The sequence below is a fragment of the Linderina pennispora genome (assembly GCF_002104995.1).
Source record: "Linderina pennispora strain ATCC 12442 chromosome Unknown DL89scaffold_3, whole genome shotgun sequence".
Taxonomy (NCBI): Eukaryota; Fungi; Kickxellomycota; class Kickxellomycetes; order Kickxellales; family Kickxellaceae; genus Linderina; species Linderina pennispora.
This window is the reverse complement of record NW_024468251.1, coordinates 759,325-786,705: the sequence shown is the minus strand read 5'-3', so window position 1 is coordinate 786,705 and position 27,381 is coordinate 759,325. Positions and strand designations below refer to the sequence as shown.

Here is a 27,381-nt window from a genome sequence, read left to right as displayed (position 1 = left end):
TGTGGGCAATTGTCAGGGGCTACCAGCTCGGTCTGCACTACCGGCTACGTGGACTTGGTGTGCCAATAGGTACCCAGCGTGTTAGGAAAGCCGCGCTGTGAATCCTCTTCCGATTTGCTTACCTCGGCCGTAAAGTGGTGCTCACAATCCCAACCGTTGGTTTCACACACGGATATATTTGCGGCCACTTCTCTTTTACATGACATCACCTCTGCAGCTTTGTTTGTTCGCCTGCTCTCCCTTTCTGACCGGTCAGCGCTGATTGAAGGACGCCAGTATATGGTACCTTTGGGGGTAGGGTGGCCTCAGCCCATTGAGTTTGGGGGGGGGGCAATTGTCTGCCGAATCCCCCTTCCCTTTATCCGATCACCTACAACAATAAATCGCATTGACGAGTATGCGTGCCAGATGTCTGATTTCAACATACATACGTGCTGGTATGTCCTGTCAATTGTGGATTTCTTGCATTAATACAATGGAAACTATGCATGTCGGATTTGGATGTGGTTACTGTAACCTGGAGGTACCGATATGGCGAATGGTCTTTTGGATACCTGACAAGCATTCAGTGGTGATGGTTGCTGTAAACCAATAGACTACACCAGCTACCGATGGAATCGCCGCGGAAAAACTACGGACTGCAAATACATTAAGCACTGTGCCGCATTTTCGGTCTCATTGGAGTTTGTTTAGCACGGCCACATTGCCACCTACTTTTTGGTGACTATCATGCGGCCCGAGGCGAAGCTTGCCGAACAAAATTCGCATCCATATGAACTTGCCCAGTGAAGCCCCTTTGGCGCGCGCATGCAAGGAGTATGTCTAATTGTTACCCTACCACGTACGCTTCTCGGCAAAAGAATGCCAAACCATCGGGCAGTAGTGCCACACCAAGATGGACTATCCAACCTATCCTTTACATGTAGGGCGCTAAAACCAATATAACATTTTTCTTGGACGCATGACATGCATCTTTACACGCCTTGTGATGCAAACATATGCGCGGATCTACATGTGCATATTCCAGTATCCATGGTCTGCTAGCGAATAGGGATTGGCGTTGTTTCCGTGCTAGTACCTAACACTAATTGAACATACTTTTCTGATACAGTATGCGCAGGATAGTAGAATCTACCTCCGCAAAACCTAAACCCTACAGGCTTTTCTCAGTTGAGCTGCCGAGTTAATTATGTCAACAGGACCCAGGCAGCTATATTGCAATCTCCTGTGTGGGGAGGAGGTGCTGAGTGAGAGCGCGAGAGTTCCTTTTGGATCGCGGGCCAATGGCTATGTTTCAGACTCGCCCCACATCTCTTGTCAGCATGCTCTTTTTTCGGAGAGATGTGGGGGACAGTGCACATGGAGTATTGACCGTGTGGGCCACCGGGCACAGGCACCAACGAGGACCAGGGAAGAGATATGCAGGACGAAAAAATATGTGCGGGGTAGAAAGGACAAGGGTGTAGGCGTCAATGGAAGCATCAACGCAAGCGTCAACGCAGAGCTGCAGCACTGCGATAAAGAATGGCCTCATTCCGCCTTATCCAGCGAACACTGCATGTCACTCTGGTCCCGGTGCTCGGACAATGCCTGCTGGCTGTGACACTGGTCATCGGCCTAGTGATTTTACGCCCTTGCTACCGAGATAACAGCAAGGGCACATGCTGAATTTCGTCTCTCTCTTTTGATGGCGATGGCCGGCATCAAATCCGTGGCGCACCGATTTTCGTCCCTTCAGAAGAAGGAGAAGTCGAGGCGGTGGGCAAGCAGCAAACAGGGAGTGAGGCTAGGGTCAGCTACCCGCCCCCGCAGCCCATGTATTCGCCCACCCCTAGTGTCTGTGCTGATGTCCCTTTTCGCATCTCCTTGCTGGTCGGGTTGCTCCCCCTCCCCTCCCCCTCCACAAAACAACTAGACAATTCCACGCGCTTACGCGGTCGCGAAAAAATGAGGAGGCGTGGCAGCAGGCAAACACGCCTGGCCAAGCGGCTAGTCGGGCTTTGCCCGGCGTTTGCTTAAAAGCAAGTTCCTTTTCCTCCTCGCGCGTGCGGCGGCCCTGTTTTGCATATCCACATTTTCTCTCTGTCCCCCGTTTTCCTTTTCCTGTTATACCGCACACCTCTCGTTGCCCATTTGCAGCCAAGAGGTCCAACGTGCTGCATATCTCAGTTGTTCAACATCCGCTCGGAGAGAACACAGCATATTCCCCCTTCCTGCTGCTTGCCTTTTTCTCTATACGTGCCGCTTTGTAGGTGCTAACCACGGGCCACATCGTTTTTTGCAAAGGCCACTGGCTAGTACACCCATTTGGGCCCGAAGTGCCATTTGCTCGTCTATACTCCACTCGCTGTAGAATAGCGCACCTGACATAGCGCCGTACGGCCATTCAGCTTTGTTTGTTTGCGCTGAATCACTCCTTCCATCCTACCGCCAGCATTTTTGCCCTGGCCCTCGTAGAATACCAGTGGCTGCACACATATTAGGGCATTCCCCCTTTTGTCCTGTCTTGTGTTCTAGGTGCTGCCGTTACTCTGTGGCATCCAACATTTCGCCCTCCCCCTGTCGCAGGCTTAACAGGTTACCGGTATCCGATTTATCCCAGACTTCTTTTGCAGCTCCGGCTGGTCTGATCTTGCATACATCCCTCGGACTGTACGCTTTTTGCATTATTCCACGTCTTCCTGTGCACCAGGTGTCGGCAAAGCGTCCTCTGTGTTTGGTTGGATAATCTTTTCTCGACCGCGAAACTATCCGGCCTTTACCCTTCGGATTACCTAGCGTACCCCCTTTCGTTACCAGCTGCGCTATCCGCCCGGTTCTAAGTTCAGACATAAACCTCCGGCTTCCCGCACCGCGCCTTCACAGTTGTTTTCTTTATCCCCACTCATACATAGCCCTTGAAATTAGTTTGGCAGTTCTGGCCACCGGTATTAGCCCTGCTCATACCCACACCCCTATATCTTCCAGCTTCTTCTCCATATCTTTCTGCAGTAGCTTTCTTTTTGCGGGGCTGGCGATCTAGCTTTCTTTCTCCTTTCACACACTCGGCATCCCGCCTGTATCCCACTCTCGTCGCATACAAAATCTCTCCCACTCCACACTTTTCATATCGACGGCAATTAGCAGCTCGTTCTATTCTTTTTTCCCAGTTCCACGCAGTGTTCCTGCCCCCACTCACCCTCGTCAAGCACGCTGCAATTTTTATATTTACTGCCACTCCCAGCCTCCAAATTTGTCCTGGCAGCACTCCCCGCTGCTGCTTCTTGCCTATATTCCATCCTCCTTTTCCATCCTGTTTGGTCGTTGACCAGCATTTCCACCTACTCTTTCTTTGTCGTTATATACGCTTCGGATATAGTTCGGTTGACATTGCAATGGATTCGTTTCCACCACAGCTGGTGAACAGCTTGCTGTGGCAAACACCACAGCTGCAGCAGCATCTCCAGCCGCAGCCACAGCCCCCACAACCACATCAGCAGCAGCACCAGCAGCAACCAGCAGCACCAGCAGCCGCAAGCCTTCCATGGCTTTGGGAGCCAGCATCATCACAACCACCAGATGTCGCAGTACCCGCTGCAGCTTCAGCAACTGGCACAGATTGGCCAGCGACAAACTCACCTGACGCCAGCTTCCGACATCCAGCCTCCACAACTCTTCCCCCATGTTGACATTGGAGGCGGAGCGAGCTTGCCAATGAAGATCGACAACTCGGGCACCATCTCCTTTGCCTCCTTGTCTGCATCAATGACTGCTGGCCCGTTCGGTTCCGCGGCGGCGGCGCCTTTTCTCAGTGCCAACACGACCACTAGCCCATCGTTCATCCGATCAGCAGACCGCCACAGCCTCACCCGGTCTACGTGTGACAATACCGAAGGATCTCAATGGGCACAGTACTTCACACCAAGATCACATTTCCTCCGGCCTGGACAGCAGTACCTCGCCGGTGGATGCCGACGAGACCAGCAGCCAGTCCGGTGTTGCCACAGGTGAGGGCACTCATTCGCCAGAGCCCAGCGGCGATAGCTCAAGCAAGAAGCGTCACCGCCTTCGTCCCGATCAGACACGGCGTTTGCTCGAGGTGTTTGAGAAGACGACCAAGCCTGACTCGGAGATGCGCAAGGCACTGGGCAAGCAGCTTGACATGGCACCGCGCACAGTGCAGATCTGGTTCCAGAACCGCCGTGCCAAGCTCAAGCGCGAGAGCAACGCGTCGGACCCACTGAAGATGACCGGGTACTTTGGCTCTGGCATTTATGCCAACCGCGGCCGGCTTAGCTACAATCGGGCATACCTTGACCGTCGCCATATGGGAGGTCGCAATGTCTCTGAAGGATTTGACCACTTCCGCAGCGCACATGGATTTGAGCCTTACCCGCCCCAGGAGCCCTTCCGCGGCCTACCGCTCCAGAATCCGTCGCAGATGGCCACCAGCAACAGCACTACCGACATGTCCCCTCACTTCACGCTCCAGTCGATACCTGGTGGTCCGCCGGTTTTCAACCAGAGTGCCATGGGTATCCCCGCTGGCCAGGGCCCTAACGGCGCTGCTTCTACCCACCTGCTGTCGGGAGCCATGGCTGCATCTGTAATGCCGCACCATGCCTCGGCTCATGCTGCTACCACAGGCTACAAGGACCACACAAGCCCGCAATTGAACACGGCCCAGAACCAGGTATGTGTCCAGCCGGTGGCTCTGCAGCTGCAGTCAGCCAACCAAGACGGCTCTACACGTGGCCGCCAGGCACAACCCCACACCTCTGTCGATGGCAACATGGCTTGCGACGATTATATTGCCAGCATGGCCTTTGGTACTCAGCGCTCCCCGCAACAGCAGAAGCAGCAGCAGCCGATACCACACTCGCGTCAAACACATGGCTTCTCCGCATCAGCTGTCCCTTCCGCCGAGGTCCTTCTCCAGTCCCGCCGTCGCCACTTGCAAGACCTGATGATCATCAACCAAACCCATGCTGCTCGTGGCATCAACCCAGCTGCTCTTCCAACATCTGGCTCTGACATTGGCGACGGCGGTATGGGTAAGCCATTGCTATTTTCTGAGCTTACCCAGGCATCGCCGCTGGTATTGGCTGCCACCGAACCTGCATCGCTGAGTATGCCTCCTCCGCCGCTAATCACCGCCTCTTCATTTGTCGATGCGACTACTATGCCCCATGCTTTGGCGTCTGCTGCCGCAGATGTTGCGGCAACTCCCGCGCCGTCGTCACAACTGGCTACACTCCATCAGCCGGCCACTCTTGACAACGCTTCGAGCGCCGCCAATATGCACGGCACCCTGGGCTCGAATACCAGTAATGGACGATGGCGTCATGATGGCTACTGCTTCGCTGGATAGTCTTGTTGCTGGCAACGCAATGGTCGGTATTGGAGATGCCGGCCAAGGCGGCGGAGACGCCAATGCCCTTATTTCTGGCTCTTCACTGACAGGATTGACAGCTGGCATCACCTCTGTCGCTCAGACGCCATCGCTCGCCTCGGCAGCCTCTGCTCCTACACCCCACCCGGCTGGACCACTGCTTTCACCCAATTGTCCGGGCTCGGACACAGCAAGTCCTGGCCAATACCAGATCCTCAATGACCTGCTCCTTCAGTGCAACGCCTTCGACTTTCTGAACAACGCCGGGTTCGGCAGCAGCGATATGCAGAATAGCGTCAATGGCACTAGTATGGCAGCCGGCATTGTCCAGTTTGGGCAGCAGCAGATCCAGCAATCGTCAGATGAGCTCTCGCCATGCGCCAGCAGCGCGCCAGCGGTCCCTTCCGCATCTGGAGCCGAGTCTGCAGCTCGCGCCAGCTTTGACAATGGGTTTGGTGATATCTCGATCGCTTCAGCAGAGTCGCTGTTCTCAGATACATCGGCTCTTGCGAGTGCTGTTGCTGCTGCGTATATGCACAACGAAGATGCGCCCTTGTCGTCAGCATGCAGCACATCGGGTCCGCCAACGGATTTGTCAGTTACCCCGCCCTGCACCCATGTAAAGTGTGATGGCGCTGCTGCCACCGTACCTTCGTCTGCTGAAGACTCGTTCACCGTTGGTTCCATATCCTCGTCTTGTGCGATGGATACCCCGCTAGCTGCCGTCTTGTCTCAGAAGCAGAGTTCCAACCACCTGCCTGCTGCACAGTGCTGCCCAGACAGGCCTTGGGCCCGGCAGCATGCCAAAGATGGGGTCGAATAGCTCTGTCGCCGTGGTAACCAGCAAGCGCCTCATTCTGCAACGAGACCCCCTGATTGAGCAGATATACACCGAGAACCTACAGTTCTGAGAAGACAGCACCGCTACATCTCGTTATCCACACACACCCCTGTTAGCGTTTGCTCCCTGTAAAATAATGTTCAATTAAATTCCACTTTACTCCTCGCTATCCTATAAAAATAACCCTTTACCAACACTGGTCTTTAGCGACGCCGTGCCAGCTTGGGCTTGTGCATACACGGAGTTAGGGCAGTCCGCTTGTCCGTGTCCGTGTCCTGCATTGCTGATGTCGATCACTTGCGTAGGAGAACAGTAGTATTTTTTTGCTAGCAGGGGTATCACCCGCCCCACGGTTATCGATACCCATCGGCCGGGTGGAATTCCGTGGACCAGATGGCCTAGCTCAACCGCCGTCTTACTGACCACAACCTCCAGTGCTTGGTGCCGTGCCGACAACTTGTTTTCTGGGATAGCGCGGATGTCTGTTGACCGAGTGGGTGACGGGAGTTGGCTTTTAAACCACGTACGGTGCTATCGAGACACCACCCCGCTACCTATACCGAGCTTTAGTGTATTTTGTCCGATCGATGGTCAGATATCGAATATGTGAGGGCAAGGGAGTGTCGCAGCTGTTGCGCCAAGCACCGAGGGGCGCTACACATCCTTGTTTTGTTATGCCGACGAGAGATAAAAAGGTAGATATTGCAAATACCCGAAAGCGGCAAGCGCGTGCGACCCTGGCCTCGGCGGATAGTTAGGCCAAATACTACCCCAGATCAGGCATCTGCATGCCAGCTTGTCCCAGCCCAACAGGAAAGAATCGAACACCGTGTCAAAACAGATTGCAGATCGGGGAATTAACTCCCCTGACTTTCGGGCTGGGCTCAAGCGATATGCGTTCCTCTGCGACTTACACATCGTCTAAAAATAGACCATGACCAAGGACACGGGGATAGGCTTCAAGGAGACTATATCGCCATGGTGCGATCGTTGATTTCCTCAACAAAATTTCGTGGATGTGCCAATAAGAGCCCTACTGCACCACTTGCCGCAGCTTGGCTGTGTTCCTGCCCATTTGGTGGAACAGTTAGACGAAGCCAAGGTGGCAGCAAATAGATAGCCAGCCTCCACGTGAATAATGCTGATGCAAATCCTGCTCGGGCAGATCCAGCGCTGCACTTTGGCTGCAAAGCTGATGACAGTGGTGTGATGCAGTGAAAGTAGCTGCCACGGGTTACAGAAACTTGGCAAACAATAATCATGTCTCTGCCATTTGCGGCCCTCAGCATCGCCTCCGTGGCATAGCTTTAACAAAACGAAAGGCACGCATCCAATAACGTGTATGATCTAAGGTGGTTTCACCAAGGAATGTGATCAGCCTCCGTCTCCGCTGGCAGTGTATTCTCGGGAATCACTGGGACGAACCAGAACAGGACAGATTGGCGCTCTCCGGCGGCTATGTCGATGTTCCGCTCAGCTTCAGATGGGGGTACACGCGCTAGCTCGTATTGCAGCTATTTGTCAGCTTGTCAGCATGTTTAATGGCCGAACTCAGAGAAGATGTATACATTAAATTATTTCGACAGCTAAAAAATTCTGCCAGTGTTGGGTTTCATTTCTTCGCCAATATCTCGATTGTCGCACAGACCTCCATGGGGCTTGCTCAAGAAAATGTGCTGGCTCAGAGATCCCACATGAAAGGCTGTGGATGGAGAAAACAAAGTGCAGCGTACCAATGGTTCCGGAAAGGAAATACACCCGAGCATCTTGCCGATATCTTCTTGCACACTGCTTTGGTCGTCTCAGGGTATCGGAATGAGCTGGCGCTGGCAGAAAGCGCCTGCATCCAATCGCCAATCTCCCTATGTCTGGCACAGTGCCTGGATGTTTTTGGGATGCTAGAAACGTCCTCAGCGATTACCATATTCAGCGAGTTATTTTAGCCATTGCTTTGGGAGCGTAAAAGGGTTGGTTGATCCACACTGTTAGGTCAGCAAATCGGCTCTGGGTGATGGGATGCCTGGAGTGCAATTTTGGACCCGGGCGCCTACACCTCTCCTTGTCAGTATTGGCATGCGGCGGAGATAATGGTGCAAACACGCACTCGGATGGCCGAAAAGCACATTGCGGGAACAGGGGGCGGAGAAGTGAACCAGTGAACCGGCACTGAGCATGCTGCAGTCCTTACTAGGCGTGCATCGTCTAGACGCGCAGCGGATTATCAAACCATATGCTCGGCAAACAAGATTGGTTCCCTGCTGGCCCATGGGTGCGAACCGCCAAGAGGGCAGCTGCACCTGTTGGCTGAGGCATGGCTGATGGCACTCGTGTGTGTGTGCGCGTGTCTCGGAACTGAGCAAACAGACGGATTTTCCATCTCGGCATCACTTCATGTTTAGTCAGTCAATCCCCCATGCTTGCAGTATCCTTGTTTGTATGGCTGGTGGTATCTCGGGTTCCTTGGTCAGAAGGGTGTTTACCGCAGGAAAAAAGCGAGTCTGTTTGAATCATGCAAAGCGCGTTGGCCTCCCATTGTTGGCCCTTGTTTGCGCAATTGTAGTATATACATGCGAATAGTGGAAACAAACGAGATTCTATTTAACAAAAAGCAATAAAATAATAATTCTGTGAGTGCGAGGGGATGTGAGAGTGTAGGGGGGTATGATGAAATGAAACGTGCGCGGTGGGATTTTTTTAGTTGCCCGTTGCTGCCGTGTAGACGTAGCTGCCGGGATTCAGGAACTGCTTTTGGCCAAAGACACTGGACGGATGAGTAGCCTCGACAACGCCTGCCTTCATGCCCTTGTGTCGGTCGGATGTTGTGAATGGGTGGTACCCGAACAGGCTGTTGGCTGGAGTAGAGTCGCTGAAGCCGGATTCGGCGGAGCTCAATGACATCGAATCTGCACCATGGCACATGGTTGCTGCCGGAGATGGCTGCTGCGCCACTGCCGGCGAGATCCTGGCGGCTTGCATCTGCATGGGCTGCTGCTGTTGGTAGGCAGCAGGTTGGGGGACGGCCCTGGGCCGAGCCTGCTGCTGCTGCTTAACAGAATTGGCTGCAGGTGCATGCGGGACATGCCGTGTGGCCAGAGAGGACTTGTTTACGAAGCGGTGGCAGTTCTGGACCAGCTGGCGAAGCTCCTGGAGCGAGCAGCGCTTGGTTGGATCGACCTCAAGGGTGCGGTGGATGATGTGCTGGAACTCGGGCGTGGCATGGATGGCATTGCACAGGAAGTACTTGTCGGTGAGGTACCTGTGGAAGAGCGGGTCCGAGACGTGGGCTTTGTTCCAGGGATTGCGGCCGGTTGCCAGGTTGATCAGGATGACACCAAGCGCCCACACGTCGTTCGGGGCGGCTGCGTACTGCTGCACGTTGCCGTTGATCCCACCTTGGCACTCTGGACTCATGTAGTACGCCGAGCCGCAGCCGATCTCGCGGCACCAGGGCTGATCGGTAGACAGGCCAAAGTCAATGATCTTGACGTTGAGGCCATCGCGCGTCACCAGGACGTTCTCGGGCTTGATGTCGCGGTGGTAGATGCCGTTGTTGTGGCAGTGCTCAATGGCCGATACCAGCTGCAGAAAGAGCCGGCGGATCAGTGCATCGTTTCCAGGCAAGTGGAAGTACGGGTTGTTGGAGATATTCTCATACAGGTCGCCGCCGGCGCAGTGCTCCATGACCATAAACAGCTGGTCGTGTGTGTGCAGCATGCGCTTCAGCTGGATGATGTTGCTGTGCGGCGGGATGCGTGAGTACAGTGCCACCTCGCGACACAATAACCGCGCATCGACGTAGGGCTTGTCTGTGGGCATCGGGCTGGACCGGGCAGGAGGGGACTTGCGCGGCAGGACCTTGACTGCATAGACTTCGCCAGTGTTCCTGTCAGCTGTGTGGTACACCTCCCCGTAAGTGCCGACGCCTACCAGCTTGGTGAACTGCAAGTTGCCATTGTCGATCGAGTGTCCGACCATGGCCCCCGCCGGTGCCTTGCTTTCGGGGATTTGGCTGTGAGGCATGTTTGATGTGGGCAAAAAAACAGTAGAATAGGGGAAATACAGGTGTGGAGGGAGTAGACGCAAGGGTGTATGTGTACAATAAGGGAGGAGGGAGGAGGGAGGAGTTGGGCTCAAGTGGTGAGAGAGGGTTGCCAGCCGTTATATAAATGGTCTCAAATAGGCGTGCTGCAGATTGATACAGAGTTTATAAATACGATTATTGAAAATGGAAAATGTGTATACAGAAAGACAGGTTGAGAGGGAAGGGAAAGGAGAGCGCCTTTGCCGGCCGTATTTATAATAGCGCCGGCATCTTGCAGGGCAACAATCAATCAAGACCAGCAAATATCTTGGAAAACAGCTGTAAATGAGATAAACTGTGGAGCAAACAAGCGACGCCCGGGACGGGGGTGGGTAGCCAACCCGCGCGGGACCCGATCTCCTGCTGCCCACAAATATTCACTGATTGCCAAACGCCTGTTGTCTTTCTTTAGAGGACAAAGGGGGTGGGCAGGGGACGGGTTACAGAGTCTTCTCTATCTCCCAAACAGCATGCGCCCACTCGACCGCCCAGTCTATCTCAATTCCACCGACGCAGTCCGGACGGGCTCGCGGAGGAAATTTTTCCAAGGCTTTGGTGCTGGACGGAGAGACGGGCTCAAAGCAGGCGTTTCTGCACTACTGTGCTGAGGCACAACGGCCAACCACCGGACTGCTGCTGCTGCCACCAGGCAGGCAATCGCCTGGTTTGCGTCTCCGCTGCCTTGGGGCAGACGATGCTTCCTCCAACATTTTCTGTGTGGCTGTCTCCCTGAGCATTGAGCAAGTATACTCTACTCCGGGGTCCGTAGAACTCCCGGCGGCTTCTGTTGTACGCCGTTGCCATTGAGATGCGGTGTGTACTCCCTGGCACGCAGCTCCAGAGTGGCGGACTATCTTTGGCTGTGCACCTTTGTGGGCTGTATTTGCGAGGCTGCAGAAAGGTGCTACAGTTTATCACAACGCGGGTTAAAGTGCCATCTCCTCTGCCTCTCTGCGCTCTTGCTCTTGCACAACCATTGTTCCCCTTTGGCCAACACCGTAATCCAGCCTCAGTTCCTTCAATATTTTTTCGCCGTTAAAGATACGGACTGGTTTTGTCCCACTGATCAGAAGAGATCATTATTTGTGCTCGAGCGTCATTGGCCTTCCTTGCCGGTTCGTGCGACGCACGCCACAGTAACGAAGCGAATACATTCTTATAGCCCTGTGGTCCACGCAAGCTGACGCCCCGCACACATGCAACCAGCACACACGCAGCCCAGCAGGATCGCACAAGGTTAAACCAAGCAGGATGGGGTGAAACGCCGCAGGTGTACAGCCACCGCCTTCTCTTTCTGCATCCAACCACGGCATGTACTGAAACCACCCCTGCAGCCAGTGGCCAAATAAGGGAGACCGCACAGACACGCCATATACTGGTGGCTATTTTCGTCACCATATCTAAGGGTTCTTTGACATGCAAGTACAGTGACATTAGAGCTCTGCTGTACAGCAAGTGTGGTGTGCTTTTTATGCCAGGTGTCAGATATTGGACAGAAGCGGGCTACCTTTGTTTGCTGATAGCAATGGCCAGTTTCGCCCAGATCCGACTACTTCCCGCCATACCCATGGGCTACACCAGTGTAAATGCCAGGTCTAGCCTGGTGCTGACGGGACCTAAATTGCACATGATGATTCTTGCACTCCAAATCAAAGCACATGTTCACAGTGGCAATAGTCCGTCCGTTGTGAGCTTCTCTGCTGAGCTTGAAGGGTGACTCGAAATATGAGACGATTTTACACTGCACCTATGATAGCGTTCGTGTGTGGTGTGCACGTAGCACATGGGGTACCCCCTAGTTGCCGGATTGGTTAGCAGTGGTTTGAGCTGACGACTCAGATCGTCCTTGCGTGACTTTTAATGTCCTCAGGAAAATGTACCTTGATGGACATCACGCCATTTGCTCTTTGTGATATCAACATGGACACCAAGGGTTCCAAAGAAGTTTTGACTGGCATTGCTGAATTTCGAGGAAAGGAAACCTTGCGATCCATTAGAAAAAGAACCTGCTTCAAGGGAAGTGGGCGGTCACACTGTTCGTCTGTTTCGTACTTGTGCGACATCCCTCTGCCATTATACACAGCTGTTGGATATCAGTAATCTGAGTGTATATAACCGCCTATCACAAAACCGCAGTGTGAGCTGGCACTGGAATTCAACAGTGTTGTGACATCAAACACTCAGTGAGCTCACCATCCACCTTTTCCCAGCAAACATGCTCATTCTCGGTAGAAAGCTTGCCCCCCAGAGTATGTCGAGGGATGGGCTTGGCTGTAGGGAGAAGTGGGTGGCTGTACACATATACCCTCTATCTGGTGACTGCACTTTTTTAGTGCCCAATCGCAGACATTGACCTAAAGGCAATGGCAGTCCACGCTCGGCCAGATGGGCTTTGTTTGCCTCGGACTGGCGGCATATACAGGTCGCCGGCAGTTGTATGTCGGCGAACGGAAAAGAGGGGGCGATTCGGACACCAGAATTCATTCCGAGAACGGCTACCTACAGATGACTTACTGCGAATGCCGCTGCTGCGCCATGCATGGTGCGCAATGAAATGGATACTAAACGCATTTAGCGCATGTATTTAGATATAATGATTACTGCCCACACCATATTGCGCGCCAACCAACCACTACTCCGACATGTAGCACTAATTGCTCTTCCTCCTTTCCGAGCCCCCTCTCTTCACCACCCATCTCTCCATGGGTAAACTATTTCGAATAAATTCCGAGTGCTCTTGTTCATATAAAGTGCAACAGTCCCTGTCACATCCCCTCCCCTGGTACTCCAAACACAGCACCAATCCAGGCTATTTTGTTCAACCTAAAGCTTACACAATTATCATGAGACTTTTACCTTCACTGTTAATATTTATCCTGGTAGCTCTGGCTACGAATAGCCTGGCAAGTGCCGAAGTAAACCCGCTGGACCATGTCGAGGTCGAGCGTGTCAGACGGCTAGCTAATGCATTGAAGGTGTCACAGAACGGCACGGAAGACATGCTGCGGGCAGCGGGTGACGCCAAGCGCGAATTCCCGCATCTGCTGCGGCTAGTGGACGATGTCCTCGCAAACACTATGGTCAAGCGCGTGGTCGACCCAATTGTTGATCGGGTACTGCCCACCATGTCGAATGTTATTAGCCCAGAGCGCCTATACCGGTTCGCAGACAATGCGGTAAACGCTGGGTTCGAGGTCACAGACGGAGTACTGCGTGCTATTTTTGGCAGCGAGTCTGGTCTTGGCGATATCCTCACCCGACCCCGACCGAAAAAGCCCGCAATGGCCGTCCCTGTGTCGTCTGTACTCTCCCACATGGAGACGCTGCTATGAGGTTTCCGTGCACCTGCCCGCCTGTTCTGCAACAAACACTAGCCTACCAAGTTTTCCTCACGCTCAGACCTTCACACACATCGCAAATCTCACACACGTACATTGTCGCCGTTATCATAACACCATGGGCAAGCCAGTTTCTGGCTACGTCGACAGAGAAACAATACCGCACTCACTTTCATCGATTTCCTCCGCCCGTACACACCTGTCCTCATCACTGTCCCTTACCCCGCCCTCGCAAAGTATTCTCTCCAACCACTGAAATAAATTTTCTGAATATCTTCTCACTGGTCGTTGCCAATGTTAATTTACCATGCGCATTTCTTCGCCGTAGACGTCCAGTAAACCTAATAGCATTACAATTATTAAGATCTCAACCCCTCCTTCCGCTGCCTCGCAGCCTGTTGTGCGTATCGCACCGCCAATAGGTGAAGAGGTAGCTCGATAGGCATACTGCTACCATCTAGGAATCATGCCATGCATTTCCCGGTGTGCACTCCACTATCAGCCGCACATGCCTTATTTGATTGCCCTAGTATGTTGTTGGGTGGTGCGGATAGATACCAAGCACCCTCTACTGGACCACTGTGTGGTGTCCACTTATCTGTGTCCCAGTCATGACCTTGGTCTGTGTCCACATTTATTATCTATTGATCCAACCCAACTTTCTGGAAAGTATATACCGACTGAGGAAAGATGTGCAAAGCGCTCTATAGTTGTCTCCTTATTTTCAGCAAGTCTGTGTACGCTGGCTTTGATGCCAAATCAACCTTACATGTGCTTTCTCTGGGTGTCAAGAAAAGCAAGGAGAATGGCAAGATGTGAGGATGCGCCGCTCTAAGCCGCTCCGTCTAACAACACTGCATATGCAGTCATTATTGCCGCTTGGCTGGCGGGATGTTGTCCACTCCATGCAAATATATTACCCGGACGAGGCTGAAATATGCCATGCACACATAAGCTGTCCCAGCCCGAGAAGTAATAGTGGGCGTATGTGTTGCCGACACCCGGCGCCTGGCATCCCCTCCTTCATTCGGCACCATTTGTCAATCAATATACTCTCTACCTCTGCAGCCCTCGGCATTTTCTACATCCACAGTCGATAGCAATACCTTGCTCCATCTACAGGGTCGGCCAAACAAGCATACGCCAAATGGCAAGAGTAAAAAGTGTACCTATACATCTGCGCACTGCTAGCCACAGGCACATATGGTAATACTGGTGCGGCGTCAGCAATTCCCGGGCTCTCACCTGAATTGTCTCCAGAAACACTATTTCTCAGCACGCCTGCCCTTAGTACCAATCCCTTGGCCACAGCCACGCCGGCCAGCATCCAGCCATGCCTGGCGTGTATGCTCCAGTCGTACATGTCCAGCGAGATGGTACACGGCCGCCTCCAGCACGCTTCGTTTGTATTCAATCAAGACATCGAAGACACATTCATGTCGATAGTCCGCGACGAGGCGGCTCAGGGATCAGTTGATTACGAAGATGCGCTCAGCGGCGTGGTCAATGCCTTCCAGGAGGGCATTGAGCGGCGGCGCAATGACAGGCAAGGGGCAAAACGCGCCCGCGAGCTGCTCAACACGCTGTTTGGCTCGGGCACTGACCGCGGGATATTGGGAAAAACATTCGACAATATGCGCGAATTAGTGAAGGTTATCATGGTCGGTCTAGCTGACAGTCAGTCAAGGGCGGCAGAAGAGTCTTCCAAAAGCGCCACACCGGCTCCGGCCCCGCCCCCTCCAAAGGAAGACCAAGACCCACCGCCAGGACCAAAGAAATCAAAGAAGCCGCCTCCACCCAAGAGTGACGACGACGACGATGGTGATACGGGCGATGACGATGATGACCGGGACGGCGAAAATGCGAAGAAACAAAAGAAAGCTTCTTCGCCAAGGCCAGCCACTGCACCCAATCATGCCAGCGGGAACAAAGGCGGTGGCAACACCGGCAGCAAGAATCCACCAAACAACCAGTGGAGCCAAGGAAACCCGAGCCCGAACAAAGGGAATCCGGGCAGCGGCAATGGGCCAAAGGGGAGCCAGAACGGCAATGGTAGCCGAGGCAACAAAGACGACGAGTTCGACGACTTTGACGACTTTGACGACGACGGCAGCGACAAGGGCGGCAGACACGGCAGCGAGGAATGGCACAACGCGTAAATGCCCAGCTTCAGATTCTGGATATAGTGGCTACTTCTTTTTTGCTATTGTTAAAGACAAGTTTATGACTCTAGACCAGCCCCTGCTCACTTCGGCACAGTGCCGACGCCGGGCTGGGCCATCAGGCGCGGCGACATGGTGACAATGACTGGGTCTTTGAAGAACTGGTTCGCCCTCTCCGACACACGTTCCTTGGACACTGGCTCTGCAAACAGCCGGGATGGGGTGTCCTGCAGTTTGCCCATCCGCCGTAGCGACTCGACCATCTGGCTGCCGCTCTTTTCATTCATCACCGCCCGCTGCTGCAGCGGCTGTGGCAGCGGCGGCGGGAGCCCCAATGCCGAGTCGCTGCTGGCATGCAGCCCTTTAACACCGTTCAATAGCGACAGACGCGGCGCACGGACTGTGCCCGCCATACCATCCTTGCTCTTCAAAATAAAGCCGCTGCTCCACCGCCGTTGGGGTAGGGCCGATCTAGCCTGTTCGATCGCAGCATGCAGCTTGCCTGCAAACACAACTGTGTCCTGCTGGGTCGACTCGTTGTCGTCATCGTCATCGTCACCGTTCCCCGCATCACTGTCATCGCCATCTTTATCGCTGCAGCTGGAGCTATCCAGCACCTCGCTCTCGCTGCTGCTCGAAGATGCAAACAAGCGCTGGGACTTGAGGCTGCTGTGTATGCGGGACCCAACGTCTGGAATCAGACCTGGGCTGCGGTTCAGATCCAACCGGTCCATAACCACCGCTGCATCCTCAAACTCCTCGTCTTGCAGCAGATCGTCGCCGATGTCTTGTTCCTCCTGTGAAATAACACTGGCGGCATCGGCGTGGTCCAAAAATTCAAACTCGTCGTAGTACCCACGCGACGACCGGCCACTCTCATTCACCACGATCCGATTCTCCTTGTCGTCATGGTTTTCGCCGTCGGGACTACTAGTGATCCTACCCCAGCCACCAGAGCCAAAGCTTGCACGGCCATGGAATGGATAGTGCGGCCCAGTACTCGGGCTACCTGGCTGTGAGTAGTTGGAGTTCAGCAACAGCTGATCGGGCTCGCCGATGCTGACAACCGTGTGCGACGGGTGGTCGTCCACAGCACCAAACCCAGGGTCATAGTCGTCGTAGAGATCTCCCAAATTGCTGTCTTCGTTGAAGCGACTGAGGGATGATGCAGACCTAGATGGCTGAGTCAGCGGCGCGGACGATTCAGAATCGGCACTGAATCCAGCGCTGCTGGCAACCGATCCAGGCCGCGATGACATGGGCGAGGGGCTGTCAGGGCCAATGCTGGGGCCAGACTCCAACGAAACAGGCAGCCTAGGATGGCGCTGCTGGGTGGTCGATCCGGGCGTCGATGGTACAGTGAGCGGTGAAAAGTTGCTAGTCAGCCGGATGCTGGCAGCCCTCTTCATTGCCGGCGATGGCATCAGGCCGATGCTGCTGTTGTTGCTGCTACCGCTGCGATTGCTCATTTTTGTCAAACCAAATGCCTGCATAGATTCGCTGCCTGACCGAGCATCGCGGTACGATGCCAGGTCGATTGAGGACGAGTCATGGGACGGCCCGCCGGTGCTGCCCCCGCTGGCTGATTGGGGCAGCGGACCACCTATGCCAGCAGATCCATAGGAGGCGCCAAACTGCCGCTGCACATTGTGAAGTGCCGAGTAGGCAGCCGATACTGGTGGCACTGGCGGGTTGGTGTCCATAAACGATGTTCCACCGATGCGGGAACCATGACCCAGTGACCCATGTGCCGAAGAGAACTCGGAGTAGTCTGACCGACCGCTGGTACCAGTTGCTGCACTCCTAGCACTGCCAGTGTTGGATATCAGCGTGTCCAGGCGGCCCTGGCCAACGACAGGCAGCGGCACTAGATCACTATCATCAAAGTCGTCAGAGGCAGAGAGGTCATCGTTGAGCGCAATGCGGTTCAGCTGGCGCTGCTGGGCCAACCGCTGCAGATGGCGCTCGCGTGCGCGAAACTGGCTCTCTGACATGGGTTCGGCGCCAGCAGCCCCGTACAAGCTCGCAATCCCGCTGCTGCCATCTTGCCGCCTGGATAAGCGCGAATGGCTGCCGGCTGCCCACTCGCTGCCGCTGTCAGACAAGACATTACCGATACTGTTGCTGCCACTGTAGGCAGCGTGTGCACGACCCGGCGCAACCCCCGAATCGCCATCGGCGGCGAGCGATCCAGTTGAGTGGGCAGCGCTCGGGTCAACGCCTAAAAAATGGCTCTGCTGCTGAAAAGTGGCAGTTGATGACGAGAGCGACGATACATCGCTGTTGTTTTGCACGTAGTCAACCTGCGGATACTCGTTTGCGTATTGCTGCTGCTGCTGCTGCTGCGACGCACGAGCTGCTGCATTCCGAATGTGCGCAAGCCCCGACGGGTAGCCTATCGTGGTTGCTCGTAGCCGCCGATTTCCATTACGCCCAGCTGTTTGGGACTCAGCACTCGTGGTCTGCTGTTGGGTGCAATTTGTACTGTTCCACTGCGTTGGAGTCACAAAATTGCTGTTGGCAGGAAACGACCCAGGGATGGTAACGTGCTCATCTGCTGTAGCCAGGGAGCCCTGGACAGGCTGCTGCTGCTGCTGCTGCTGCTGTTGTTGTTGTGCTACACTGTAGTTGCTGTTGTTGTAGAGCGGGAGCCCATGGCCAGAGTGTGTGGCTGCATTCCCGCCCTGCATTGCATACTGCCCGTTGTTCACGCCGCCATACTGCTGTTGCTGCTGGAACTGGCCCAGCTGCTGGTTCTGCTGAAGGCCACCAAAGGGGTTCGACGATCCATCTGACCCAGACTGGCCTGACCCATAGTGGAAGTGATGGTTTTGGTGATACTGTGGCGGCGAGGCGCTGGGCACTATTGGCTTGCCCGTGATGAACGGGTGCTTGATAGCTTCGGCAGGGGTCCACCGTCTATCGGGATCTAGCTGCAGCAGGCCACGCAAAAAGTCAATCAGCGCGACACGCGACTGGTACTCACGCACCCGGTCCGGGTCAGACAGCGGGCGGCGTATCGGGTACGTGGTGATCAGCTCCTCCATCGTTGTCGCGTTAAAAGTAGCGCTTCGACGGCTTCTCGTCGACCTTGCGCTCATGCGAGTACTGCTCAAGCGGCTTGAGCTCCCACGTGCTAGGCCCAACGTAGTTGAAGAACTCGTCGGTGCGCCGCGCCTTCTCAAGCATGTTGGTTGGCGGCACGCCCAGCAAATCGACGATTCGCGTCAGCTGATTGTACTCGGACGAGCCCGGGAACAGCGGCAGACCGAGGAACAGCTCGGCCACGATGCATCCAAGAGACCACATGTCGATCTTGGACGAGTACGGCAAGCCAAGCAGAATCTCGGGCGACCGATAGAAGCGCGATTGGATGTATGTGAACGTGGTCTGCCACTCAAAGCAAGCCGAGCCAAAGTCGATGATTTTGACCACGGGCTTCTCCATGCCCTCAAGCAGGATGTTCTCTGGCTTTAGATCTGCGTGGATGACCTGCGCCTCGTTCAAGACAATCATTGCATCAAGCATCTGCTGCACCAGCACGCGCACCAGGTTGGTCGAAAGGCCGTGGAACTGGTTCTGCCGCAGCAGATCGTACAGGTTGATGGACAGCAGCTCGTTCACAAACACCAGGTGGTTCCGGAACACAAACCAATCCTTGAGCCGCAGGATGTGGTGCTTGTCCTCGCGGTCGTGCTTGTTGTTGAGAAGATTGAGCATCTGCACCTCCATCATGCTCTGGTTGTAGTACGCAGTCTTGTTCTTGATGATCTTGACCGCAGACATATCGCCAGTCTTTAGGTTCTGACACTTGACGACCTGTCCAAATGTACCGCTACCCAGCATTTCGATGATCAGGTACTGCTTTCCCTCCTGGTCGCCAATGACGTCGTTGACATACAGGATGTAGTCCGAGTTTTCGTTGTCGAATCCATCGTTCTTGACACCTTCCGACGGCTTGGTCAGCACACGCCGCGGCCGACGAGCGCTCTCGTACCGGAAGTCTGGGCGACACTTGCGGTACGTATCAACAATGTCAACCGTCAGCTTAAGCAGTGGATTGAAGTTCTGGTAGCGGGCCAGCTCTTGCTCCTGGGCCCGCTTCAGATCGCGTCGCTGCTGCTCGATCGTCATCTGCAAGTGCTCCTGCTGCAGGCGCTGTAGGTACTCGGCTTGTAGCTGGGCATTAATTTGCGCCTGCAGCTGCATCTGTGCTTGAGCCTGGGCCTGTAGCTGAGCCTGAGCTTGAGCTTGGGCCTGAGCTTGAGCCTGCGCCTGAGCCTGCGCCTGAGCTTGAGTATCAGGCTGAGTTTGCGAGGTAGCATAAGGTGATGGGATAGCCTGTGGTTCTGAACGCACCTGGATCATGGGCTGCACATAGCTGTGCATGTTTGAATCCGCCACATTGGCCTCTGTGGTCGGTAAGGCATACGGCTGTGACATGGACATCTGGCCTTGCAACGCGGCGTATACATTCGACTGCTCAGCTGACAATATATGTTGGTCCTGCTGCTGCTGCTGCTGCGCAATAGGGGCATCCTCTATGCTGCGGTTGCTAGCCCGCGAGTTGGCGCTAGGCGACGACAAGGGCATCGCGTTGCGCGACACAGTTAGGCGTGCAGCCGGATCGTTGACGCCACTGCTGCGCTGGCGGTTGTGGCGCGTCTGGGTTAGCCGACGCCGCCGACGCTGTAGGTACTCTTGCGAGTGCGCAGTCAGTGCATCCATGTTCGAGGTTACTGGGCCGCGCATCGCCTGGCTGACCTCGGCCATTGGCAGCAACGAGTTGCTATCCACCGTCGGCGAATGCAGCCCAGCCGACTGGAGCTCGGTGGGTGAGTTGACCATGTAGTAGTCATTGAGAACATTGGCCACAGGCCGGTTATGTGCGCTCTCTGTCGACACGGCCAACTGGTGCTGCTCCTCCCCCATCTGAGCACTCGAGGCGTTTATATGCAAACCCGGCAGATCATGCTGCTGTTGCTCGGACATTGAGTGCGGGCTGTGGTGAGATGCATCATCCTGGTAGCTGCCAGTAGCCAGCTGGATGGTCGGTGATGCCTGATTGATGAGGTGCACGCTGCCATTCGCACCCGCGCTGCCAATACTGTCAGTACTGCCAAGGCTGTTTCCGCTGGCGTAGTACTGGTGTGTCTGGTGCACGGCAGACGACGCTACAGGGGTGAGCTGCGGCGACGCCTGGGGCCAAGGCACCGTGATCGACTTGCGGGTACCCGTCGCGCCCGACCGGGGAGTGGTAGCAAGCAGGTACTTCTGCTGCTGCTGCTGCTCGAGCGAATGGGTGGATCCACTGGCCGCCTGCTGTACCGTCCCGCCAATGGCTTCGATCTGGCTGATCTCAGATCGTAGTGGCGAGCCTTTGGATGTCGGGTTCCAGCGCATGTGTGGCATTGAGTTGATGGTATTGGCATAGGCGCCACGGTGCGCATCGTCGCTGCCAGCTGCTGCGCTCGAAGGATTAGACTGGTGAGCTCCAGGCATTTGAGCACTGCTGTGTGCGGCATTTGCGCCGCTAGACTCCGAGCCTGGGCTGATGCTAATCACTGATCCGCTTGCGTGTGCCCCAGCAGGCGTCTCCGAGTTGCGTCCGCTGCTCAGCGACGACATGTGGCTGATTGGGCGGTATTGCAGGCTCAGTGACGCCGCTGTGGCGACCGGCATGTCCCCATTAGAGCTGTACTGCTCCGGAGCTGCTGTGTACGCTGCGGTTGCTGGACGATACTCCATCTCTGGATAATGCCGTGAAGCCGAGCCAGGCGATACTGCAGCGCCCGGAGTAGAGCTGGCGTTTGGTGTCTGCTGCAGATTTTGCTGCGCAGCTCCTGCATAGTTTGCAGGGTCAACATCTGAGCCCAAAGACCCGCTCAGTGACATCTGCGACAAGTCCTGCTCACCTACCCGCCTGTGCTCACCATAAATAGTCTGCTCTGCACCCGATGCGCTGCCATCATCTGCCACTCCGTCGCCTGAGTGCATAGCTTGCCGTAAACTGGGTGGCAGTACAGGCGTCTGCCCCGGCGATGATCCGGATGAGTACGCACCGTGCATGGGTGAGTCAGCATAGTCGTATGTGTGGTGCGGCCGCCGACGGCTACGGCCACGCGCAATATATGGCGAGTGAGCACCCTGCATGTATGCAGATAGACCGGCTGAAGCCGGGCCGGCCGGCGGCAGCCCCGGCTGCGACACCGGGTACGCTTGCTGTGCAGTCAGCAGCTGGTCGGCTGCCTGATAAGACGTCTCCATCGCCAGCGACTGATAAGTGGGTAATGGCGGCGAGGCCATGTTGTGATCGCCTGCAAATTGTCTAGCTGCATCGTGAGCTGCATCAAGAGGAGCCGCCTGGGTTGGTAGCCTCTGCATATTTGCTTGACCGATTGGCGCGCTGCTTCCATCCCACTGCGGCGCCTGAGGAGAAAAGTTTGATAGCGACGAGACACTCAGCGACGCCTGGTGACTGCTGTGCGCAGGCTGTAATGCAGGGCCAGTGGCTGTCGAGTAGTTGTAGCCAGGTGTCAACTGCGCCTGCATTGCCGCCAGTGGGTGGACTGGCTGACCATTGCCTGTGGTCACGCCTGCAGGTGGCAGTTGTGTTCCGGCAGCCAGCGTTGCCGCGTGTGAAATGGCTGCTGCCGCCGAAGCCAGGCTTGTGTTCCAGCTGCTGCTCCCAGCCATATCCAGGCCAGCGGACAGCGGCGGGTAGGCAATGTCCGAATACCCGCCCGACATGTGGTGGTGATGGGGCAGACTGCCAAGACTACCCGAACTACTATGTAGGAACGGATTATTCGACGGCAGCGACGATGACAGTGCTGTCTGCAGCGACCCAGAGTGCGGACTGTTGGCCATGTCGAAGCTCTGCTTTGGCCGCAGTCCATGGGCCGGATCATATGTTGGGTGCCCGTGGGCCGTGCGGGGCATTCTGCCGGAATGGCTGTCGCCGCCTATTGCAATGGCATGGAACGAGTCGTCGCTCATCGTGCTTGCTGGCTGCCCCGAGCCGATCATAATCGGCTGGTGCCGCCGCGACGCTGCTGTCTGTGCCGATAGCGACGGCGAAGACACGCTAGTACCGTTTCCGTTGCCACCGTCTTGCTGCCGCTGATCGCCGCTGTATCCGTAAAACATCGGCTGGCCGATAACGTAGGGTGTGCCAGGAAGATTAGCCCTGTTGTTGGAGTCCATGCTTGCTGTTTTCTCGCTGCACCTGCTGGTACGACCCGCCAGGAGCGCAGAAGTGGAGAAAAGAGTGAGGGGCTGCGGTTGCTGCTTCTGCTGCTGCTAGTGAAGGGCTGTGTCCCTTTTTCGCGGCGGTAACAAGCTCGAGCGGCAAGAGGAGGAATATAAATAGCGCGCGTCCTTCCAATTACGTCAATGTATATGCTGCTTTATCCCTACATGTAGCGACATCAGTCGCGATTCAAGTCAAGTAGGAACCGGGCTAGTTAGTACACAAGTGAACGGTGGAGCGTAAACATGAAGCACCAGCGGCCCCAGTGGAAAGGGAGCAGATAAAAAGGTTGGACCGGATGCCCGCTTTGCCCCACCGGTTCTCGGTTGGCCAAGAGGCCAGAGAACAGCCGACATTATTCGCAGTGTGCGGGGAGCGGGCGGTAGATGGGACCCAGGATATTTTCGATTAGGGCCAGGCTGTGCGTGTCAAGGCTGCTGCTGCTGCTGAAAGCAATGCAGTGGTGTCAACCTCTGCGCGCAGAAGGGAGCATTTGCCGAAAGAGGCAGTATTCAACACCCAGTTGATGAAAGACCCGACCACTGCTCATTGCCTAGGTGCCAACAGAACTCTACGAGGGCCAAAGCAAACGAGGTGGAAAATCCGGTTGCCAAGCACCCGTGCAGCGGCAGTCCATCTCTGGCAAGACGGGGATGAGCTGCTGCTGCTCTCCATGAGGGGTTACAAGCTGTAGGATGTGCGGCGTCCTGGCTATGAAGCCAAATGGCAAAGGGAGCGAGCGGTGCACAAATTGGGCTGAAAACGAGTGTGTCGTCATGAAAGTGTCTATGGATTCTGTACCTTTCTATAGCCTGATTCCAGCCGTCGCTGCTGCTTGCGAATTCAACGAACGTCGTAAAATGGAGTGCCCTTTGGCTAGTGTGTGTAAGTGCGCCGTGCGTAAAATTGAAATACGGACCCCCTCACAAATAACAACGAAAAACGTTCCTAATTGCTAGGCCAAATAGAGGGACACAGTGCCGCAGGTAAGTAGTAAAGGCGCCAGAATAATAGGGAAAAGAAGGGAGGGAAAAGGAAACACAAAATGACCTAGATTGAAGAGAAAAGAGAAGCGGTTAGTGAACAGGTTACAGAAGGAGGTTGGCAGAGTCCGCAGGCACGCCAGCAGCAGTGCTCTTTCAAAAGGGTGGGCATGGCGGGCTGACGAGCCACTTGGAGACACAAGGCAGGCCCACAACAATACCGCAAGGCAAAGGCAGTTTTCACCCTGCGCTTATGAGCGAATTGCGCAAATAGTAGGACTGCCGGTCGCCTTTTTGCGCCTGGCGTCGCTGCATGCGAATTTCGGGCAAACCACAGATGGAACGACGGGCATTGTCTCCTTGGGCCGGTACCGCTCGGGCTAGGGGAGTAGCGGCGCTGTAGGCGGCTGCTGGCCCGGTTGGTGTGCGCGTTCCATCCGCCTGAACGAGCTGCCTCTTACCTTTTTGTGGTAGACTAGTCTGCCTGTTCTATAAACGAAAAATAGAAAGGCCCAGAAATGCGCGTGAGCAAATAATGTTCAAAGCGAGAACTGAAATTTTGGAATTTTTGGACGGTTTCCCTAATTGCTGAAAACATGTTTTGGCGCGTAGGCCGCGGTGATGCCGGATTTAATCATCGAACCACAGCCAAGCACCATGGCACCCCGATCGCCTCTGCCGTCATGGCAGTCCGATCGTTTCTGTGGTGGGGGAGGGCCGGCGGGCACGGGCTAGAGAATAGCCTGCTGGGGATGTCAGCAGCCAGCAGCAGCTCCCCGGATGTCTGGCCTGCCGCAGCACTGCCGCCGCCTTGGGAATCGCAGCGGCAATTAGTAAGCATCGTTTAGCCGCTGATTTGGCTGCTGTGGCAAAGCTCGCCCGTGCGCTCACACACAGCAGCGGCTGCTTTGGACGATAGATTTGATCCGATGATGCGGAATGCACGCGGAGGGCCGTGTGACCGTGCGGTTCGGAAGTGGTGACTGATTCGGGGCGAAAGGCGTGCTGCGCCAGTCATGCTCTCTGGACTGCACGCTCTTTCTGCCATGGAGGATCTGCTGTGGTGCGGGGCTCACTCTTCCCCGTCGCCATTTCCTCCTCTCCTCTCTCCTCTTCTCTTCTCTTCCCAATCCCAACCTCAATACATCGCCTCTCCTAACAAATACACGCACATGTCAGTGCCGTCAGCAAACACAGAGAGCTCGCGGCTCCTGCATGAGTCGTCTGAACCAACAGCATTGCCCATTGACGACAATGGCCCTGCCGAGCAGCCTCAGACTCGACATCGCAAGCATGCGGCACTAGCATATGTTGGCGCTCTGATTGCCCTTATTTTCGTTGGCGGGATACTGGCCAAGGCAGCTTCATTTGGCGGTAAGCATCTGCACAAACGGTGTGGCCACCACTGTGGTGCCGCTTTGTTATGCTTGTGTTCCTAAATCCCAAACACAAACATTTACCTGTTTAGATTCTGATACGCGCTCGACCTTGGTGACTGCAAGAAACGGAGCTGTTGCAACCGATGAGCCCCGGTGCTCAAAGATCGGAAGTCAAGGTATGTCGACCATTTACATCGCATCTTGCCAACGTCACGTACGCCTGTGGCACATCTGCCTTGTGCTCATGTTTCTTATTTGCCTCTTTGTGCTCTCTCTATAGTGCTTATTGACGGCGGGAATGCAGTTGACGCGGCTATTGCCAGCACGCTGTGCATCGGAATTCTGCAGGCCCATTCATCAGGCATTGGAGGCGGCGGCTTCATGCTGATCCGGCCTTCGGATGGTAGCGCGCCCGTCCTGATCGATTTCCGCGAGGCCGCTGGTTCTGCTGCCAAAGCAGACATGTTTTTGCACAACATCACCCTGGCCCAGGTTGGCGGACTGGCTGTGGGCGTGCCTGGGGAGATCGCTGGTCTCCACAGTGCGCACAAGCGCTTTGGCAAGCTGCCCTGGAAGCGTCTGTTTGAGCCATCGATTAGCCTGGCGCGCAAGGGGTATGCGCTCAGCAGCGTTGTATACGGACAACTCAAGAGACTCGAGGCGCATGTGCTGAGCTCCCCTGGATTCAATACCACCTACACCGACGGCCGTGGCCATTTGCTGCAGCCTGGCGATATTGTGCGGCGACCCGAGCTGGCCAGCACATTGGAGGCTATCGCAAACCACGGGCCGAAGGCATTCTACTCGGGCAAACTTGCACAGAGTATGGTCAACGCCATTCGCGAGAACGGCGGAATCCTGACTATGGAGGACTTTGCGGCGTACGCTGCTGTCGATCGCAAACCGCTTGAGACGTTCTACCATGGCCGGCGGGTGATCACGGGCTCGCCGCCTACCAGTGGATCGATCCTGCTCAACATGCTTAACGTGGTCGAGGGATACCCGCTGGCACGCGAAGGGCAGACTGCACTCAGCTACCATCGCATTGTCGAGGCCATGAAATTTGGCGCTGCGCAGCGCACGGTATTGGGCGATCCGTCATTTGTGGACGTCGCAGCCAATGTGTCCAAGCAGGCCAGCAAATACTTTGCCTCAGATATCCGCCACAACATCTCCGATACGCACACCTTTGGCGTCGCGCATTACGACGCAGAGTACGATATTCTCAATAACCATGGCACTACACACCTCTCAGTGCTCGACAGTGATGGTGCCGCTGTGGCACTGACCTCGACAGTCAACTTGGAATTCGGCTCGCGCATCATGGACCCAGTCACCGGCGTGATTCTTAACGACGAGATGGACGATTTCAGCACCACAAACCAAACCAATGGCTTCGGCTTACGTCCATCGCCGCACAACAAGATTGTGCCTGGCAAGCGCCCGCTGTCGTCAACCTCAGCCAACCATCATTGAGCACAACGGCGATGTCGAGCTGGTTGTCGGTGGCAGTGGCGGCAGCCGGATCCTGACCTCGGTATTGCAGGTTATCGTCAACGTGTTTGACTTTGGCATGCGTTTAGATAACGCCATTGACACGCCACGGCTTCACCATCAGCTTCTGCCCCATCAGCTCAGGCGTCGATCCGTTGTTCCCAGCCAGCATTTCGCATGCACTGGCCACGTCATACGGTCACGAAATCGCGCCCTTAAAAGCACGCCAGCTCAGTGGTGCAGGCTGTGCACCGCCTGCACGATGGCACGATACATGCAGTCAGCGATGCGCGCAAGCACGGCCTGGCCGCTGGCTACTGATATCCGGCGCTGTACTCTTAGAGTTGCCCGAAATGAATGCTTTGAAACTGCCATTCTATTGAATTCTGATAATGCTCTCAATATCGCCCAAGTGTACTGGAAATACTGCCTGTGTATGTCCTAATGTTGGCTCATAAAAAGAAATAACCTGGTGATTCT

The 27,381-nt window shown here is 55.2% G+C and overlaps 8 protein-coding genes across 8 annotated transcripts; 4 read left to right on the top strand and 4 right to left on the bottom strand.

Moving 5' to 3' along the window:
- Positions 1 to 3,887: 3,887 nt before the first annotated feature.
- DL89DRAFT_107988 (uncharacterized protein) lies at positions 3,888 to 5,476 on the top strand. The gene has a single exon (XM_040883068.1). It carries the CDS (start codon positions 4,112 to 4,114, stop codon positions 5,348 to 5,350), a length of 1,239 nt encoding a protein of 412 aa, XP_040745520.1. The 5' UTR covers positions 3,888 to 4,111; the 3' UTR covers positions 5,351 to 5,476.
- Positions 5,477 to 8,793: 3,317 nt separating this feature from the next.
- Positions 8,794 to 10,450, bottom strand: DL89DRAFT_265749 (Pkinase-domain-containing protein). The gene has a single exon (XM_040886807.1). The coding sequence runs from the start codon at positions 10,230 to 10,232 to the stop codon at positions 8,907 to 8,909; it is 1,326 nt and encodes a 441-aa protein (XP_040745519.1). The 5' UTR covers positions 10,233 to 10,450; the 3' UTR covers positions 8,794 to 8,906.
- Positions 10,451 to 11,263: 813 nt separating this feature from the next.
- On the bottom strand, positions 11,264 to 11,865 carry DL89DRAFT_107975 (uncharacterized protein). The gene has a single exon (XM_040883067.1). It carries the CDS (start codon positions 11,725 to 11,727, stop codon positions 11,329 to 11,331), a length of 399 nt encoding a protein of 132 aa, XP_040745518.1. The 5' UTR covers positions 11,728 to 11,865; the 3' UTR covers positions 11,264 to 11,328.
- A 528-nt stretch (positions 11,866 to 12,393) lies between these two features.
- Positions 12,394 to 12,886, bottom strand: DL89DRAFT_107971 (uncharacterized protein). The gene has a single exon (XM_040883066.1). The coding sequence runs from the start codon at positions 12,775 to 12,777 to the stop codon at positions 12,466 to 12,468; it is 312 nt and encodes a 103-aa protein (XP_040745517.1). The 5' UTR covers positions 12,778 to 12,886; the 3' UTR covers positions 12,394 to 12,465.
- A 106-nt stretch (positions 12,887 to 12,992) lies between these two features.
- DL89DRAFT_265748 (uncharacterized protein) lies at positions 12,993 to 13,908 on the top strand. The gene has a single exon (XM_040886806.1). It carries the CDS (start codon positions 13,137 to 13,139, stop codon positions 13,623 to 13,625), a length of 489 nt encoding a protein of 162 aa, XP_040745516.1. The 5' UTR covers positions 12,993 to 13,136; the 3' UTR covers positions 13,626 to 13,908.
- A 946-nt stretch (positions 13,909 to 14,854) lies between these two features.
- DL89DRAFT_107875 (uncharacterized protein) lies at positions 14,855 to 15,851 on the top strand. The gene has a single exon (XM_040883064.1). It carries the CDS (start codon positions 14,978 to 14,980, stop codon positions 15,788 to 15,790), a length of 813 nt encoding a protein of 270 aa, XP_040745515.1. The 5' UTR covers positions 14,855 to 14,977; the 3' UTR covers positions 15,791 to 15,851.
- DL89DRAFT_107967 (uncharacterized protein) lies at positions 15,834 to 23,369 on the bottom strand. Its single transcript, XM_040883065.1, has 2 exons — positions 20,293 to 23,369; positions 15,834 to 18,407 (listed from the first exon to the last, which is right to left on the bottom strand). The coding sequence occupies exons 1-2, from the start codon at positions 22,997 to 22,999 to the stop codon at positions 15,877 to 15,879; spliced, it is 5,238 nt and encodes a 1,745-aa protein (XP_040745514.1). The 5' UTR covers positions 23,000 to 23,369; the 3' UTR covers positions 15,834 to 15,876.
- A 1,572-nt stretch (positions 23,370 to 24,941) lies between these two features.
- On the top strand, positions 24,942 to 27,311 carry DL89DRAFT_265746 (uncharacterized protein). Its single transcript, XM_040886805.1, is given in 6 exon segments — positions 24,942 to 25,402; positions 25,497 to 25,583; positions 25,688 to 26,835; positions 26,870 to 27,047; positions 27,067 to 27,099; positions 27,137 to 27,311. The coding sequence occupies 6 exon segments, from the start codon at positions 25,075 to 25,077 to the stop codon at positions 27,220 to 27,222; spliced, it is 1,860 nt and encodes a 619-aa protein (XP_040745513.1). The 5' UTR covers positions 24,942 to 25,074; the 3' UTR covers positions 27,223 to 27,311.
- Positions 27,312 to 27,381: the final 70 nt, after the last annotated feature.